This window comes from Choristoneura fumiferana, chromosome 12 (assembly GCF_025370935.1).
Source record: "Choristoneura fumiferana chromosome 12, NRCan_CFum_1, whole genome shotgun sequence".
Taxonomy (NCBI): Eukaryota; Metazoa; Arthropoda; class Insecta; order Lepidoptera; family Tortricidae; genus Choristoneura; species Choristoneura fumiferana.
The window spans coordinates 847954-868611 of record NC_133483.1 but is presented as its reverse complement, the minus strand read 5'-3'; the positions used below and the strand labels follow the sequence as shown (position 1 = coordinate 868611).

The following is a 20658-nucleotide window of genomic DNA, read 5'->3' as shown; positions in this document are numbered from 1 at the left end:
CCCGCCCACATTTCGCGGTTTCAATAAAGACATCCAAATTGATGGGTTAGAATATACTAAAATATACATGACGAATGATATGATAGAGATGTAGTTAAGAATCATCGACATCGACATTTTGACTGGTAGTTATTTTCAATACAAGCAGACTTGCTGCTCTTTTCTTTTTATTTTTGCTAGAAATTAATACTCACTTTTTTTATTGAGACAGCGAGTATCGCCGCAAAAAGAGGTCTTTTATTATTCGATTTTATTACAAAAGTAATGTTGTGAAATCTATTCACATTTTTCCTTGCTACTTTTTACCACAGTGAAAATTAAGAGTAAATAAACGATGATGAAAATAGCGCAATGATAAACAAATTTATATTAAGGCAACGCGTAGCTTAGACAAATGAAATTAAAATGTTATTTAAAAGCATAGATCTTGGTTAGACAACGGCAAATGTTGAAGGATAAAATTTGAAGACTTAAATGTAGTATTTTTTATGTCATGAAAGACATTATAAAGAAGTTTTTGTGACCTAAATATACAAGTAAAACAATTCAAACAACGATTTACTTAAAATGAAACATTTCAATCCTAATTGTTGCTATAAATGTTTAAAAACTCCAATACGAACAACCAAAGACATGCTTTTCCTGCTTTAAAAATATATTAAAACGGGGTCGTCTATAGCAAGAAAAATACACTATACGCTGTGATATTTTACTACGCATCAGACTAGGGTAGCGGGGTGAATATATAAATGAAGCAACTACTTTTTTTGACATTATTCTTCAAACATTCTTACAATCCAGACAAAACAATGCTAACGTCATTTCTCAAGAGTCTCGAAGATTCAAACCGGCCACTCTTTGGACCAAACTATTGGCTTTTAAACAAAACTGGCTTGATTTTGCCAGATAATACCTTGGAAAGAATATTTTACATATTAATTCATGAAATTGCAACATTTTTTGTTATTACACAGTATGTGGAGCTCTACGTAATCCGATCAGATCTGGATCTTGTTCTGACAAATTTAAAGATTTCTATGCTGAGCATCGTGTGCGTGGTAAAAGCGAATACTTTTGTAATTTGGCAGAAAAACTGGCGTCAGGTCATCGATTACATTAATAAGGCTGATAAATTCGAAAGAGAATATCAAGATGAAACTAAAGGGAAGATAATAAACTCCTATACAAAATATTGCCGTCGTGTCACTTACTTTTACTGGGGTCTTGTATTTACCACCGTCATAACAGTAACCACTACTCCTTTAATGAAATGGTACTCGTCATCCGCTTTCCGCGAAGGCATCAAGAATGGAACTGAAGCCTTCCCACACATCTTTAGTTCGTGGATGCCCATTGATAAAGAACACTCTCCTGGTTCCTGGATAACTGTTTTTTGGCATATTGGCATATGCGCTTATGGTTCGACAATAATGGCAGCTTATGATACAAGCGCTATAGTGATTCTGGTGTATTTTGGAGGAAAGCTAGATCTGCTACGTATAAGATGTAAAGAGATGTTGGGTGCGATTGGAGAGGTAATCAGTAATAAGGATGCTGATGCTGCGGTAAGGCAATTACATGAAATCCATGTGCAGCTACTCAAGTAAGTCTCATACTTATATTACCTAGGTACATGTATTAAAATATTGAATCTTTAACATACGTCCATGACGAACACTCTTCTTTGTTTTTAAACTTATTTCTTTAAATAATATTTACATACTGCCATGCATCTAAATCTCATTTTTTACAGAAGGTAAATTTTGCCTTGTAGCCTAGTGTGTAAATGGAAAACTGTCTGACTTTATAATAATTTGTGCGATTTTATGCGGTCCCTACTGATGTTGTCCGTTGCACGTAAAATTCATCTGAAATAGATAAGTATTTAAGAAGGTAGCTGGAGAAGTTTGACTGAATACCTACTCTACTAAACTTTTCGTAAGAAATGTTTATTTCAGAAGAAGAAACGTCTTTGATGCGAATAGAACACACTTAAACGATGACATTTACATGCAAAATAATTTTCATCTCAATTGAAAAAAAAAAAACTATAAAAAGTAAAAATATTTAACAGCGGCTTTCACTTGCACTTATTTAGCCATCTGATGAAATATTCATTATTCATTTTATATTATTATAGCACAAAGTAAAAAGCAGTACCTACTTATTGTTTGTTCACGGGTCCTTTTAGTGCAGAGGAATACAGTAAAAATTTAAACATGAGCCCATTTTATAGGAGTAAATCAGAAATAATAGAAAAATTACGTAAAATATAATGTGTGGTATATCAAATGAAGGCGGCTTGTTGTGAAAATTTCAAATTGTCTTGTTTTAGTATTTTACAATAAGCACTTTGGAATTTATTTAAGAAAATAGGCCAAAATTTACCATTACCAAATTGAGAGGGTTTTTAGTCAAGTATTAGGCCAAGTTTCAGGGCCTAAAATTAAAAAAAAATATCGTAAATAGTTCCATACCTATAAATTACAGAAAAAACTTATAATAAGTGTGGTATTTAAAGTGACAAAGGAAATCTAAAGTAAAAAACCCTTTTCACGCAAGTTTAAGTCACACTTGTCCGGTTTATTTTAGAATTTACCTTTAAAGTTGTCGATTGTTTATGTGCAATTAAGGATATATTATTCTGAGCTTTTCATCACCACCCAGGTACTAATTTGAATCACGAGTGTCAATATGCCATTGTCGTAACATTCACTTTGTTACATATTTTTTTAACACAAACACACACAATTTCCTAGAAACACATAACTCAATTAAAGATGTAGTACTTAGCAATGTTTTTTGTTTAATTTTCCAGCACTTGCTGGCGCCTTTCTTTGTAGTTTTCGAAAAGTTATGTTATGGTTTTAGTTCTAACTTTCATTTATAGTAAAAAAAAACTTATTATTTTCGTATGCATTTATGGTACAGTCGAGAAAACTGAATCACATAACAGGTTCAAACTTTTGTGTTACTTAAGGCCAGTTTCGACTTACAAGAAAAATCGTGCAAGTCGCTTTACATTGCAGCGCTCGATTGGGCACTCAATGTTCATGTTAAAATCTCATTCATCTGCCAAGAAAATCATAGCAAAGTTGATTATGAAATATTCCACCCTGGTTCGTGACGTGGTTCAGTTTCCTCGACTGTACCTTGTCTTCTCACGGTTGAACTGACTTAAAATTTGGTGTGTTCATTCAAATTAGATGACGATGTTAGTTAATTTAACGAAAACATTGTTATAAAAAAACTTGTGCATTTTTAATAAATATTTATCTACCAGTGAACGCATAGACACATTGTATTACCTAATTCTAAATAACAGTTTTTATATACTTAATTAAATAGGCTACTTAATTGAAGGAGTACTCCTCTAATAATCAACATAAACCTGGCATTTATTTAAAGAACATAAAGAAAATTTTACAAATATTATGTAAGAGAAATTATTTGACTTTTAATTGACGAGAAAATAAGATGTCGTTTAGTTCCACTATGCTCGTATATGCTTACTCTTATTAAAAAAACCTTTTGTCTTGCATTTCGTAGTAAAAATTACTGACACTCATTGCTTTATTCCGATTTTTTTTTCCTCCTCCGATTTTTGTTACGCATTTAAGTTTCATTGGAATACGATCGAAGAGTCGAGAAATGGAAAAAAGACAAATTTCTTTATATGATCAGCACTATTAGGTAGCTATTGCATATTTGGTGTTCTGGAAGCAAGGCAGGTGCCCTCGTCAACTCAAGCATAAAGTAAACGACATCGCTCCAATACGGGCTGTAATTTCTCAAATGAAACTCATCCAAGAAAACATCGCAACGTGCAGAAGAAATTAAAAGCTTTACCTTTTTAATCGCAGGCATTGTACCTACGGAGTTAGCTTTGAAGTTGACCAACCAAATTCAACGGTAAACCACTACCAACGCCGGTTTTTGCACCACTGAGCGTTTAGAGTCTTTGTCTCGGTGTCAAAGTGGTAGACGGGAAAATAAAGAACTAAGATGATAATAATGACGATGCTAGAGTTAGCAAACAAGGGCTCAATTCAGAAACTAATTAAAAAAAAAACGTTTTTTAAAGTATAGAAGAGTTTTAGGCTGAGCTGTGTGAGTGAGAACACTTAGTTCAGCAGAAGCTTATGAACGTTGTAGATTGTCTAATGTATGTACTTGAATATGTTATTTAACAGAAGTAAAACAGCAAACGCACCTTAGTAAAATTACTTAACATGTACGTTTGCTTAAATCTTTTTTTAATTTGTTTGGTTCTTTCTTCTTTTTATTAATATTATAACCACTGAGCTTTCTCATTTTGACGAGAGGCCTGTGCTTAGCAGTGGGAGTGGGGCGTAATCAGGCTGGGATGATGGGCTGGTGCAATGTAATCTCGATTATTGTAATATATATATTTTAAATAATGATGAAACGTGTTCATTGCCCCATTTCTTAAAAAAAAATCTAGAACTATCTATCTAAAACATAAAAATCAGTACTATATGTTCTTAACATATTTCTCATAAATTCAGTGGCTGATTGTGACGACTTAAAAACAACTACACATAGACCTACTTCTATATCAAGAATGAAAATAATTGGATCTGATGCTTTAAAAATAAATTATGTACTTTAGATACTTATTATGCTACCTCAGTATCTATATTTTTCTTGTTATACTACCTACTTATATAACGTGCGGATATAAGGTTTTTTTTAATAGTCTATGTACAAGGGTATTTTCTCTGTCTAACATAAACAACAATCGACCAAAAATATATCGCAGCCACGAAGTGTAAGCCAAAAACTTATCGATATTTTCCCATCCTATTTCGCTCTACTATGCAAGCCTTGTTCGTTTGATTGAGCGCAGTTTACCTACACAACAATAATTAAAGTGACGCCCCTAAATTTGTGAAGTTTAAACCAATTTATAACTGTTTTTGTTTCAGGCATTCAAGATTGTTCAACTCTGTTCTCTCACCTGTTATGTTTGTTTACATGGTGATGTGCTCCCTGATGATATGCGCCAGTGCTTTTCAACTAACCGTTAGTAAATTATGTTTGTTTTATCAGTGATCATAACTGATAACAATGTGATTGGTCATTTGATAGAGTAGTATAGTAATTAAAATTGATTCTTTTTGCAGTCCGCAACAAGTAAAGCGCAGAAGCTGTTGATGGCAGAATATTTAATTTTCAGTATAGCTCAACTTTTCATGTTTTGTTGGCACAGCAACGACGTTATTCAAAAGGTGAGAAAAAAATCGTGCTTAGCCCGGTTTAGACCGGTAGGAAAAACCGTGCAAGTTGCATTACATTGCGAGGCCATAAAGCCAACGAGTATAATAGTGGTCAATCGAGCACTGCAATTTATTGCAACTTGCATGATTTCTTGCAGGTCTGAATAGGGCTTCATTCGTTTACTGGTTGTTTTTTTTCTAATGGGTGCCAACGGTGCCCTATCTGTCACTAAGATTTAACTAATTGTCCATCAGTCTGTCATAATATGATACTTCGCCTTTGAAACAAAATTTTTACAGGGGTTTTAAATATTATCTGCGTAAGAAATCTACATGTTTCGTAAGTTTTTTCCTTTGTCGGTAGTGACAACAATAATAGTAGTAAATCATAAACATTGTCTTACTGGTATAATTAAAATAAATCATTAACAAAATACCAATTTCGCGCGGATAATTGCCCGCTAAATTCATAATTTATTTGGTGGCAATAAAGATTTTTTTAATTTTAATTTGAAATATAACGTACCAGCTTTTGCCCGCGACTTTGTCCACGTGGAACAGTAGCTTTGGAAAGTATTTAATTTATTTAGGGTACCTATTTTGCCAATAATAGCACATAGGAACTTCTACGGTTTACTGAAAATATCCTATTTTAATACATTGCTATAAATATAAACTATTTTTTTTGTTCTTCCATTCTTTGATAAAACACACATAATTTGCGGGTAGGTAGCCACATTTTAGAAATACGACGTGTATTCTATCCTGCCACCACAAAAGGACTAATTCTTCATAGTGAACTCTTGACATCTTACGTCCTGTATTGTTAGTTAGGAGGGTAGGATTATAATTAAGACGGCATTTTTACTAAACATAGCTAACTACACATCTTTCCGATAAATATACTTATAGTAAATTTGTTTGGAATTCCTTACGAACTTTCATCCCCATATTTTCAAGTATTGGTCGAAATTTGAAAAGCGCCGGAACAAATTTTTTTTAGGGTTCCGTACCTACCTCAAAAGGAAAAAGTGGAAACCTTAAACCTTACTTCGTCTGTCCATCTCTCTATCAAAACCCTTTATCTCTCATTAGTCCCTAAAAGCTGTGAAAAAATCAAACTTCTAAGTCAAAGCAATCAAAAGCTACAGCCATTAAAAAGGTGTTTCCATACAAATTGCCTTAACAGAAAAAGTTATAGGGTACTACCAGCTATCATAGAAAATTGGAATTTTGCATAAAGGTAACTCTTATACCTAGCACAATAAATAAGAAAAATCTAAAAATCATAATTTTTCATGACTGACCGTCTATGTCAATAAGACATCTAAAATGACCCCACATTTCGTACATTTTGCTTATGAGCTTAGAAGGCACCCTTGATGCGCAAGTCCGAGATCCGAGTCGAATTTTTAAATTCAACTCCGAATTTGGATTGTCTTACTTCTATCCTGCGGGAATTTTGCATTTTCCCAAAGAAGAGTAATCTATACCAATTAGCAATAGTGTAGCTTTATGTTAGTAGAAGAATTTTTTAAAATCAGCTCTGAAGTTGAATTTAGTTTTTTCTATCCCATGGGAAAGTGTCCTATGTCAATCGAGGAAAGTTATATAATATCATATGAAAGAATTTTTAAAAGCAGTACCAAAGTTGAATTTACTTATTTTTCCCGGACAAAGTATCCTATGTTAATCAAGAATACTGTAGCGTAGCACTTTTGGTGAAAGAACTTTTAAAATCAGACCCGAAGTTGAATTCAGTTTTTTTCTATCCCATGGGGATTTTGTAATTTCCCAAAAAAAAGTAGCCTTTTTCATTTGGGGATAGTCATATCACATAATATGTAAGAATTTTTCCAATCAGCTCCGAAATTGAATTAATTTATTTCTATCCCGAAGGAATTTTGCATTATCACGGATAAAAAGTAACGTACTTATGTCAATCAAAGATAGTGTAGCTTACTAACGGTGAAAGAATTTTTAAAATCGGCTCAATAGTTTCAGAGATTCGACTACAAACAAAGAAACGAAAAAAAGTTTAGATATTTCCCTATTCCGTGGGAATTTCCAAAAATCCTTCCTTAGTGCACCTCTACAACACTCGAGGTATATGTATGCCAAATTTCAAGACTCTAGCTCCACCACTTTAGGCTGTGCGTTGTTTGTCAGTCAGTCAGTCAGTCACGGTACTGTTTTATGGGTATAGATTCGTGACACAGGAACAAAACTGGACATAGAACCTCTGGTTTTACGGGTATCTAAGGGCTGTAGTTAACTCCTTTTTTCATCGATAAATACCTATGCTTTTAGAACTTCAACGTGATGATGGGGCCTTATGAGAGCAATTGGTGGACCGCCGGCCTTCAACAGAGTAAGAGCGTGCTGTTACTGCAGGGTCAGCTTCAGATTATGCACATCTACACTGCAGGCCCGTTCACTAATCTTACGCTATCCACATTTGTATCGGTAATTGTGTTTTAAATGTAATAATTTATAATATTGTTAAGTACCAATTGATTATTTTTGACGTACTGTGCCTGGTATTCGAATAAGGGTGATTTTCCACTAGCGAGACGAGACGAGACGAGGCAAGACGAGAATTGAAATTTGTACTTATTGCATTCTCGCGCGCCCGCCATGAGCCACGGCGGGCCGCTGCGGACGCCGCCATACAAATTTGAATTCTCGTCTCGCCTCGTGTTCTCTCGCCTCGCCGGGGGAAATTCACCTTAAGACGGGCCCATGTCTTTCTTTTCAGTGTAGTAACAGTACGAATAAGAGGGATGTAAGAGTGCATATCATCGTTCACTATTCCCAAATATAAACCCTAGTTTTCATGAAATTTCACTATCAATACCTAAACCACGATGACTCTGCCATGAGTGCTGCGGGGCTACTACAAAATTCGAAAATCGAAGTTCGTGTCGTTCCGTTCCTCTGACGCTTATACTATTTAATACGAGAATGAGAGGGATGGTACGATATGAACTTCGATGTTCCAATTTCGGAGTAGGCCCTCTGCTGCACATACAAGAATTCTTTATTTTATTGTTAATTATCAAAATTATTAATAATAATGATAATAAATATTGTTATTTTGGACAACTACGAGGTCCATAATAAAATTGTTAGTATACATACAATATTAAGGGTCTCTATTTGTCTTAAACACAATTTATCATTTGCTCTGTGTTTTTGAGATTATTTTCATAACATCATTATCATCATCTTGGCCTATAAAAGTGTCACTGCAGTGCACAGTAGGGTGGAGCGTTAATGTACTTACTAGCTTTTCCCGCGGCTTTTCCCGCGTGGTATTCGGTTATCGCGCGCTGATTCCTCGGGAACTGTGCATTTTTCCGAGATAAAAAGTAGCATGTGTGTCTCTCTCGGGCCCATAAACTATCTCTATACTAAAAATCTCGTCGATCCGTCGCTCCATTTAGACGTGAAAGACGGACAAACATACAAACTTACAAACTCCAAACAAAATTAATTTAATAAAGTTTTTGTGAAACAATGCATTAGCGTGTTAAACAGTGACCAAAGAAAAACAAGTTATGTTTCGGTTTGAATAAATAAATGCAGATTGCAGAGTCGCTTCACTTTATACTTTTTGTCATGCAAACATTATTATTAAGTACATGTTTAATTTAAAATTCTAAGACGCCTGTCGTCTAGGAAATACATTGTTAGTATTACACTGAAGTACCTAATATTGCTTTAACGAAAACATTAGGCTGTAAATTTATAAGCACCTTTCAAGTGTCTATACCAGCGGTGGGCAACTTTGCGGCCTTGTGGCCCGTAACCGTTTTATAAATAACATTGTTATATACCTACTTATATAAATAAATATGAGAGCATTTCTTCTATTTTGGAGTTCTCGTTAAACGTTTTGGCCCAAATAAACATTAAAATTGTGATAAAATATTGTTTATTTTTTATATCATTTATACGTATTAGCAAAATTATCAAGGAGTGCGGCCCATCTTTATCTCAATTTGCCATGACGTGGCCCTTGTCTGCCAAAAGGTAGCCGACCGCTGGGCTACACTGTAGTGTGAGAAATCATATAAAATGTAACGTGTTAAAATTAAAAATATAGTTTGATAAATGATAGTAAAACAAATTTGGTTTTTCAAATCGTCATGTTACTTATTTTTCTTTTCAGATTTTGAAAGGCGCCTACAGCTATTATACTTTACTTAGAAAATAAAGTAGATATGCAGTAAACATTCACATACATACGTAGTGCACCTCTGTTTTCTGTACTGCTAACAATTTTGTGGTGTGCAATGTGTGCAATAAAGAGTAATTGTAGTGGAAATAAATAAATGCTGTCTGTTGAAGTAGAGGGTTTGTTTTTTTACTGCAAATGTGTTTTTTGCATCTATGAATTCAGACTTCCTTTTTTAGTTATCGTTAGCAGTTTATTCTGAGTGATGTAAAAAAAAAAAAGGAATGTGATTTATTTTATTTTTATATTATGCCGTGAAAATACAGTCATCAGAACAGCGTAACAGGGTGGAAACTTTACTTTATGTTATTAATGTCACTTTGACTTCCCATAAAGCAGTTTCTCTCACTATACTTGCAACGTGCTTGCAACCAAAGCCAAATTATTTGAGCATTTTAATCACCGTCGAATAATATGTTTTGAAATGAGTAATAAGTGAAAAAAATACAACATATTTTATAGCATTCCGTTTTTCTTTTTCAAAATTAGAATAAATTACAAAGTAATTTTACATATAACCGGTTTTCTATAAAACCGGCATTTAACTTTTCACCTATAGGTACATCACTACAAACCTCCGACGGAAAAAAAAGTATTTTCTCCGTCTTGTCTTGTCTGTCTTCTTTCGTTTGTGGAATCGAAATAATTTATCTTAATTTTAGAACTGAAGCAGCATTGTATATAAAAGCTTTTAATTAGATAAACAAAAGTCCTATTAACTAGGAGAGCTAGTGAGTGATAAAGTGTGGCCGGTGTAATGGAAGCACAACACGTTTCGGTGACCGGAAGAGTTCAATAAACTTCAGATGACAGTTTGCCAAGGAAAAGGCAGGGGCTTGTAAACTCGTTACTAGAATTTAAATGTCATTCGATATATTATGTACGATTTTTAGAAGTGATTTATACATGACGCCTTCATGAACTTGTATTATTGCTATGGAAAATCAAAACTCACCAGAACGAACTGTGCCAATTCAGTATGTACGTGGCTCGAGAGCGTTCAGGCAGTTTAAAAATCCACCTCAACCGCATATGTGCATTCAAGACACGCTACGTGAGACTTCGGAGAAATTGTTCATCAATGTCTTAGGATGGCAGAAAATTGCGAATCCGAAGCAGTATTCAGACCCTATCCCTCTCTATGGGGGTATGCAGGTTGGTAGAATAAACTTTGTTCTACATTTTCATTAGTTTTGTGGGTTAGTCGGTCAAGTTCGGAAAATACCTTTTGTTATTATGAAATGTGTCTATGCAGATAATTATTGATTTCTGGTGTAAGCAGTATCAATAGGAGACCTAATAGCTTATCGTTTATTGATGTTTTTGCTGCTTGTCCTTTATTTGATCTTATTGGCAATGAGGGCTATCGCGAATGAATTCGCCGCTAGAGGCGCTAGTGTAGCGTGAGGTCTCCGAAATGTCAAATCTCATAGTTTTTGGCCGAGCTACGCGGGTTTATTATAATTAGAATATTTTGTGAATATTTTGCAATATCTGAAATAATTATGGCAAATTTGCGTTCAGGGCAATGAATGTCTGTGTTTGAGAAAGTTTTGTCTTTCGGAAACGTTGTCTCCAAGCCGAACAAAACAGGGACTAGTGTGGCATGCTCGATATTTATTATGGTACGGTTTTAGTTGTACTAAATATGATTTTAATCTAACATTTTTTCACGCACGTAATAACACTTTGAAAGTCACACTTAAAAACCTCACGCAACAGTGCCATCTAGTGAGACAAAAAACGATAGCCCTCATTGACTACAATAGTGTGTTCAGCCGCCATCAAAGATATCTACACTTTAGTACCTTGTCACGTTGTGCCTTCAGACATGATGTCTGGATGGCCAAGTGGTTAGAGAACCTGACTATGAAGCTTGAGGTCCCGGGTTCGATTCCCGGCCGGGGCAGATATATGTATGAATAATACAAATGTTTGTTCTCTGGTCTTGGATGTTTAATATGTATTTAAGAATGTATTTATCTGTTTAAGTATGTTTATCCGTTGCCTAGTATCCATAGTACAAGCTTTGCTTAGTTTGGGACTAGGTCAATTGGTGTCAAGTGTCCCATGATATTTATTTATTATTAATCCATACTAATATTATAAATGCAAATGTCAGTTTTGTGACGATTTTCCTTTTTTTTTTATTTGACTGGATGGAAAACGAGCATGTGGGTTTCCTGATGGTAAGAGATCACCACCACCCATACACATCTTCACTTCAAGATAGAGATAGATATAGTTAATGGGCCAGAGAGTGACATAGGCTACTTTTTATCCTGAAAAATGCACAGTTCCCGAGGGAACACTGGATAACCAAATTCCATATGGGTGAAGACGCAGGCATAAGCTAGTTTATAACTATAAAGGTTCAAACACAAAGTGACAGCCACAAGATAGTAAAGCAGACAAGCAAGGTAGACATATGTTTTACAGCAATCAAACTATAGGTTTTATGGAATTATAGTGTTCCATAGCCTAGGATATTTAATACTTAGCACACCAAATAAGACTCGAAGCTGTCATTTAACATGACAACAATCCTAATCCAAATGTTTGTGTTTCTCTCACAGAACTAATATTAAGTGGATTAGAAATGTAATTATTTATATTTTCTTCTATAACATTGCCAGGTTTTCACCACATTTTTTTAGTGTTTTATACCTACCGCTCAAAATAATTATTTTAACCACGTCTTATTGTGGTTTTAACACAAATCTTTGTAATTATGCGTAGTTCTGATGACATTACCATAATATGATACCATCAAGCTGATCTGATGATGGAGCTGGAAGCTAGGCACTGGAACTCCAAGACAGAACAACATAACCTAGCCATGTTTAGGCTAGTCGGAATCGTCTTAGGGTATACTTTGACTAAGAATGGTAATCAGGGTTTAATGAGGGAGAACGAAGTAACCAAGCTGTGTTTCTTGCTTGTTAGAATGGTCTTAAATGTTCTTTGAACAAGAATGGTATCCTGGGTTTGAGGATGGAGCATCCAGGCAAGTTTGCTATTTGGTTTCAAAGTCAAAGTCAAAGTCAAAATATCTTTATTCAATTTAGGCTACAACAAGCACTTATGAATGTCAAAAAAAATCTACCACCGGTTTACCATTGAAGCATATTTTTAGATACCCATGCCATTCCCTGTTTGAGAATAGGATGGACCCATCTCTAATAGTAAGTGTTGTAAAAGGCAACTCAGGGACCTGAGGTATTGCCTAATGTTTCTGATGCTCACAATCACAATCAAATGAGAAAGATTGCGATACAGCCTCTGATGTAAGAGTAGGCAACAACACTCTTTATTACCAAATATGGGCTACAGCTTTGGATTGTGGAAGGCAAGGGAATGCACCACACTATTTTTCCAATTAAGTTGTTACAAAAGTTTGCTAAAGCGATTGTCATGGCCACTCTGTTAAGAGTGTAGTAGCTTAGAAGAAGTGTTTTTAGATTTTTAATTCATCAGCCTCTTGTTGTCCAGGTGCCCCAGGGCTGCGGCCCCAACAGCACGCGGCCGCCGCTCCTAGTGTTCGCAGTTATGGTTAACCCGGACATCTTGAAGGCCAACGGAAAGAATGCTGCCAATCCTAGCGTAAGCAAGCTTTTTAAACCCGAGGCCATTTTGTCTACCCTCATGCGGATTGCGGATGCTAGCAATCGTCGCTTATGGATGCTTGCAATCGCTTTCAGTGTCTTTTTCTAACCTCTGTTGACAGACAACAGTCGTGAAAGTGAGAGTAATACAGAGTGTGTTGGACAATTACGGTCTCTCAATAACAGTGTTTGTTACGCCCACAAGAGTAAAAATACCCCTGATTCTAAACCAATGTACTAAACGATCAAAATTACTTGACTTGACTATAGTACTTGTCAAGCAACTCTGACTATCTAGCTAGGGACCCCCTTTTACAAACTGCCCTACATAAAAGATTGTGTTCACTTCAGGATAGGGAGGCTCTGGTCAGTCTCCTCTGTGACTTTGTGGAAGCAATGAATCCTGGTCTGGTACTGGCGAGGAACCCTGCCATCCTGAAGGACCGAGACTTGGCTGGCGAGCTGAAGGATGTGTGGCTTGCTGTCCAGAACAAACGGGAGCGAGAGAAGGGTATGAGTCAGGATGTTATGTATAAGGTAAATGCATTATTTGTTTATCTATTTTATAAATAAAAGTTTGGCAATGCCCTGTTAACAAACGGGTTTCAATCATTTAAGCTTCCTTCAAAATATTGGTTATATACATATAATGGCTTGAAATTCAAAATGAGGCAAACAAAGAAATATTAGCGTGTGTACACATAGAGAAACGCGTTTTCGAAAGATACAGATACGGTTTCGGACCTTTCTGTCAGTTTCCCAAAACATATGGTTTAAGATATTTATTTTCTCAAAAGATTTACAAAAAATCACTTATAGAGAAAAACAATATTAATTTAAACTTAAATCTAGGTAAGAGAGGGTACCACACAAACATGGTGAACAAAAATCTATGAACTAAAGCGGGTAGGTGGTAACGACAAGAGCAACACAAGTTTTTAACTAAATAACTCAAATAACTTGCTAACTGGAGGCCAGTTAAACCAATCTTTATATTGTTATTCTTTATAATCTTTAAATTATCGGTTACTTGTGAGTAGTTTAAACTATTATTACAAATTATTATTTATTTTGCTCGTTTTGGGATTGGAAGAAGTCATGAAAGGAGTATTTTGTTAATTTCACCAAGATTATTATTTTTGCTGTTATTTAATTCACTTATCTTTTTATTTTTAAATAATTCATTGATGTAAGGCGAGGCCTAATTTCCGATACCTATCTGTTATACTTGTTATTATTAGAATTACTAGGATTATAATTGTTATTACTATATGTATATATATATATTTTTTTGATATTATTATTAAAATTATTAATATCATATTATAAGGCCGCCTATTATTATTATAATGATTATCCATTTGAAAATAACTGTTTCCTTAAATCACCACAGCCCAAAAGACCCGTTTCTCATAGCATTAGTATGTCAGAACACTCGGTTCTCATAGCATCCGCATGCCAAAATATCCCACTCATGAAACCTGTATGCCCAACAGAACAATTTTTCATAGCATTCCGCATATTTAAAAGGTCCGTTTCTCATGACACCACCCGTATGTCCAAAAGATCCGTTTCTTACGACATCCGTAAGGAAATCCTGATTTCATCTTTATTGTAGTGACGGGAACAGATGTTTTGGGAAGGAAACGGACAGAACGCCCCAAAAGGATTACAGATACAAGGATACAGATTTTTTTCGAAAAATTACTACGATTTCTTCCTTTTCTTCATTAGGCATTGTCTGTATATATCTATATTTTTTTTGAGCTCTTTCACATGTAATTTCATAAGTTGAATTATTCTAGTAAATTGTCCAAAATTCCAGGTCTATGACATCGACGGTATAGGCGGCGAAGAGCCACCTGAAGAGGATAAGCGCGACAAGAAGCCCGTTAAGTCGTCCAAACAGATCCTCCTAAACGCTGGACAGAAGTCCGAGTTCGACTCCGGGATGAACAACTGCCAAATCAACCAGAACCACCTCAACTCAACCGACAATACAACCTACTGCACACCCGTCTACGGGCAAATAGTTTCCACACGAGAAAACCACAACCAAATCAATGACATACAACAAAAACTATCCTCCAACGAAACCAAACCATCAACATCATTCCGGAAAGACTGGAACACGGTCCACGGGAAAACACCCGAAGGCTGGGACGAGTTCTCCAAAAGAAACATATCCACTTTAAAGTGTGGGGAAGACGCGAAGAATAATAAAGAAGACAAGTCTAAAGTAAACGGGAAAGGGCATTACGACTTCTTCCCCGTTTTTGACAATAAAACTGACGAGGAAGCGACCGCTCCGGATACTAAGGAAGTAAGAAGTGACGACTCCAAGATGATAATAGACTCAATGCAGAAACTAGTTCTGCGCACGACTGATAACAAAATTTGTGATAATAATCCAAGTGCTCTCAGCTCATTAAGCTCATAACTTAGCGCTTTTACAATTTGTACCGCGTATGTCAAAGATCGTGTGTTGTGTGATTTTATTATATTGGATGAAATAATTAGTCAAATCCACAGAACTAGTAATAAGTGAATTAAAAATAAAAATGTCATATGAAGCCAAAAGAGCGAGGCGACCAAAAACAAAGACTTGAAGTATTGATACGCCCTAAATGAGTGAGATCACTTATTTGGAATCATGACAGAAAAAGTAGTGTAGGCAATTATCGTAAGACAGAAAGACATGACAATACTTCCTCAGTACCTTGCTGCGAAGGCATATCTAAACTTCTAAATCTTTAATTAAAAAGCTGGGCTGGAAATTATTGAATAAACGGTTATTATCCAACATTAACGGGCTGTTTCACCATCCATTGATTAGTTTTATTTGACGGATAAGTGTGATGCCGTCCCCGTCTATCCGAACAATATAAGCAGAGACGGCATCACATTTATACGTCAAATAAATTTAATCAATGGATGGTAAAACAGGGGGTAAAACTTGTAATAAAATGTTATTTTAATTATTACACTTCTTATTAGTTCTGTGGGCAAGTCTGATTTGTTGGTGGCAAAGTTTTTAACACAATGTACTGACGATAATGTAAAGGTTTCCTTCCGATGCTGACTTAGTACCTACGCGGCAAACAGCTTGTTAAGTCATCAATTTAAAATGATTTGATTTGAAGAGGATACAGCTCGCGGCACGTATGTGTAGCGGTGACCGAGTGTAGAAGTGGGGGACGAGATATGCGCGGTGTAAGCTGAGTTGTCGCATGCGCAGAAATTAACCGTCACCACTACATTTACGCGCCGTGGGCTGTAGTTTTAGATAGCTTCATCAAATCTCGTCAGTAAAATGTTTTAAAAACTACTTTTTTCTTAATCAACTTGTTGCACAAAATCTCCCCAAAGTATTTTAAATGAATGTAATGAACAATTAAAACCTCATATTGATCTGCGGAAATGTAGGGATGGTAAGTAATTTAGATAATTTGCCAGCTAATTGGTGTAAAACATCAGCAGAGTAGATATTATCAGCAAATTATTTAAGTTTTCTTGCAAATCAAAACTGTTTTGGGTTTGAAGCTTGGAGTGTGCAGGCCGGAAATAATGTTAAGTTATGAATACACCCTCGTCTTTATATGGGCCCAGCGTCGCCTTGTCTCGCAATAAAACATTAAAATGTATCTGTTTACGTACAGGATGAAATAAATAATTGGCCCTGTAGGAAAAGTACAAAATAAGGATGATGTAAAACTTCACTAAAACAAGATTTTTCTTTGTTTTAATAGTTAATAGGTACCGGATAGAATTTCGTACTAGTTTACTGAGGATAAATAAGTCTTTTCGATTATTTTGTCGATCTGTATCATGAACTGTTTTTTTTTGTGTCATAAATATTTGACCTGTTGAAATTCCGATTATGAACTTTTCCGACAATATACCTACCTAAATCCTAAATAGCCTAAACCCAAAATATTGGGACTGAGCTTTTTTTTCGCACAGGGCTTCATTTTATAATTTTGGCGAGTATTTAGGATGGATTTTTCTAAATGACTACAGGATAAGGACGGACGTAATCTAGTATTGCTTTATATCGAAATATCGAGTACATTTCAGTGTTTTATTTTGAGGCAAGGGATAAATTACAGTAGCAAGGACCCTATGGAATCTCATGGTGACTTATAATGTCTGGCGGGTTTTTTACAATGGAAAGAATCTGCCAAAATGCCACTGAGGAGTGTCTTTGAAGAACCGTTGTGTTTTAGGTGTGTAAGATCTATTTTGCATATCAGATCAGTACTAACGTATTCGCATTCTATACGTTCAGTAATAATTGCACTGTCATCCAAACTACATGTCCGTACCAAGTTGCAAGTCTATGCCATTAACAAAACAAAAAAACGTTTGTGGGTGCTGGCGCCTAATTCAAAATTAGACGAAGATTTTACTTTGAGAGTAGAGACGAAGTGAAAAATAACGTTACGCGATAGACGCTCTGTGGCTTACTCCATTGAATGCATCCCCGAAAAAAGTAACTGTTCTTATGCGAGTTGTATGGTATGTAGTGATTTTGTATGCTACGTTTTTCATTGTTGCCAAGTTTTTGAATATTTAATAACGGCAAAATGCTCATGCGTTATTCTAAATACTTAATGTTAACGGTTCCTTTAATAACCGCAAATTGAAATTCTGGCATCGACTTTTATCCTTTCTTTTATTATTGACTTTTGTATAAAAGAAAGAGAGAGGTAAATGATAAGTTTCCATTTTTAGTTTAGTTCGATCATAGCTAAGCATGATCTCGAAATTCCTGTTTCTAAATCCTGAATATGAAGCCTATCCAATACTGCCAAACGCTTTTAACCCACATCGCAGCAAATTGATTCTGTGATGAAACTTGTGTAAAACTTTAGACGAACTGCAATCGTTCGACTTTGGAAGGGCATTTACAACGTCCGCTTTAGGAGTTCAATTTATAAAGTTTTCCTACAGTTTTGTATTCAGAATCAGTGAATTCTGCACGTGTTTTAGAACCCAAATGTAAAATATGACTCTTTGTTAAACTTTTATAACATTTGTATCTTGAATCGCCGGTATCACATGTATTTAATATAGTGTAGATTTTATATGGTTGTTTAGTCAGTAAAATGTGAACCAGTCTTATTTTTTATGTGCAATCTTATGTTCTTATCACATAGTATAATATTTTATTAATTAAAATAATATAGATGTTCTATTTTACAATACTGATATATCTGTCACGGAGTAGTTTGTTGAGCTCTGAGCTACATTATTTCCAGTTGTCCTTAACCCTTTTTCTCATATTCATATTCATAACCATTTATTCGTTTTAAGTTCTCTTTGTGAACTACTGGCAATTTTTCACCTAATCTTTACGTCGTGGACAAGTGGAAAATAAACCACAATAATCTGCACTGACCGTATTCCCAGTAGTTCCCGTTTGTTTTCCACTTGTCCACATGTGAACAGTGGGAAGTAGTTGGCAGTGAGAAGAAAGGCGTGAAGACAACTGGGAATGTATGAACTAATGTATAATATGAATTTTTTGAGGTGTCCCGATCTCGTTAACAGGCCACCTTTCGAACAAAAGCCATTACATTCTATTGTGTCCTCAACCGCACAATCCTCAGTTTAAAATTAACGGAAATATAAAATAAAATAGTTCATTGAAATTACGACTTTATTGACTAGAGCAGAAAGTGAATTTTAAAAAAAATACTCGTTCGCAGATAATACTTTTTAAAACTGAATGAATGGGGCTGCTTGTAAACGAACGACGCATTCAATTTAAAAAAGTATCTGCCAACAAAGTTTTATTTAAACTTAACACTACTGTAAATAATAAATTTGTTATTTCAGTGAGCTATTTTATCTTATATATCCGTTCATTGTAAACTTATGCACTTGAGGGCACAATAGAATAAAACGGCTTTGTTTAAAAGGTGGGCTGTTAACGAGATCGGGACACCTCAAAAAATTCATGCTATACCAGCTCTACGTAACCTATGGCAGGCTATGGCTCGCTAAGCTATATGCGACCCTTCTAGCAATGTTTATTATACCTTGTTCCCCGTACAAAATATTTCCCAACTTGACGCGGTTTGCACGGAGCGGGCAGACACCTCTTAGAAAATAGTATGACGAATTTTACCTGCACCCGCGCCCGGTACGCACCGTGCACCCGCGCGAGCGTAGTCCCTTTACGCCCTAGCTTCGCTCGTCGTTGTGCTTAATTTTGAGGAAGCTAAAGTGACCAATTACATTATCGAAATTTCTTTGAAGTAGGAAATTTCTGCCCTTTCCAGTGCTGGTTATGTAAGATGGTTATGTACACTCGAACGAATTGAATCGGGACCCAATGTGGAACTTTTTCGTAGAAAAAGTCCTAGCGACATAGCATTGCTTGACAAGGGAATTTGTTATGACACTTACTGTGAGAACGTTCTATGGTGGGTCAGGAATCAAATGGTTCGACTATACTGAGAACAAGGTGTTATTGTATACTGTGACATTAAATTAAATTGAATTATTTCAGTGGGCTGGGAAACTTTGACTGAACAACCCTGTTCTGATCCATGTAATGAATGGCGGTTAAGGCGTGACTGCATTTTGATTCAAAAATACCATAAAAAACTTAGGTTGTTCTGTTGAAACGAACTCAATCTTCTACTGAAATATTTCGAATAAATTTTTGGACACATTGTACATACAGATTGAATTTTGTCTAGAAGCTAATACATATACGTGCTGCGGCCTGTTGTACAGTCAGTATCAAATATATCGCAGCAGCCAAGTGTTCAAATATTTCGGCACACCATATATTTTGACCATTTTTGTGGCTACTATATGTTTGATGTTGAACTGTACCTTAGTTACGAGACCAATAAGTAAGTTGAGTATAGCTGTACTAATGTAGACATGGCACCATTACAACAGACATATGATGGTAAAGCAATTTTTCTCATCTAATTCAACTCGTATAGAAGTTAGACATATTGTCATGCAGCCTTTGTTATTAATAGAATTAAAATTAATAGAATCTTATTTAAAGAGTGATTATCAGAAATGTATAAGTGTTTAACATAATTATCATATCTAGCTAAACAATTATATCATTAAGTTGCTATGTTATTCCGACGCTGCATTTATTTTGTGAAAACTTGTGTACACATTATTTTTTGACGTACTACTTTTGTATTTAGAATTAGTCACATATTTTATAGAGAAAAGTATTCCTAATTTTTATTATTAATTTAGTAATGGTATTTTCTGTGCCCTGGGCAGTGATATAATATTAATAGGGCTAGAACTATGTTCCTTTGCTATTATACTTTCTAGACATATATATGTATGTCCGCTATAAACTAGTCTATTATTGCAATCTTTTATCGATTTCTTATTATAATGTACCATCTGGTTCATAGTAACAGTTTTACCTCGAATCTTTTTGAACAAATTTTGATACTATAATCAGTGGATCCTTTTTTATACAATCTTAGTGACATGTTGTATGTTGCAATGTAAAGGAAATATATCAGATCTCTTGTTTGCAGTATTTAATTACACGTCATTTACAAGACTGGGTACGATG

General features: G+C 35.2%; 1 protein-coding gene across 1 annotated transcript; it reads left to right on the top strand.

Moving 5' to 3' along the window:
* Positions 1 to 773: 773 nt before the first annotated feature.
* Positions 774 to 20646, top strand: LOC141433064 (uncharacterized). Its single transcript, XM_074094884.1, has 9 exons — positions 774 to 1603; positions 4950 to 5046; positions 5148 to 5252; positions 7551 to 7706; positions 9415 to 9447; positions 10408 to 10635; positions 12973 to 13083; positions 13437 to 13622; positions 14911 to 20646. The coding sequence occupies exons 1-9, from the start codon at positions 810 to 812 to the stop codon at positions 15523 to 15525; spliced, it is 2325 nt and encodes a 774-aa protein (XP_073950985.1). The 5' UTR covers positions 774 to 809; the 3' UTR covers positions 15526 to 20646.
* Positions 20647 to 20658: the final 12 nt, after the last annotated feature.

Bases quoted from the DNA above. Each gene is read 5' to 3' on its own strand.
- LOC141433064 (XM_074094884.1), top strand. From the start codon at position 810: ATGCTAACGTCATTTCTCAAGAGTCTCGAAGATTCAAACCGGCCACTC. The intron at 5,253-7,550 runs GTGAGAAAAAAA...CTATGCTTTTAG, and splicing joins GCAACGACGTTATTCAAAAG to AACTTCAACGTGATGATGGG. The intron at 13,623-14,910 runs GTAAATGCATTA...CCAAAATTCCAG, and splicing joins GTCAGGATGTTATGTATAAG to GTCTATGACATCGACGGTAT.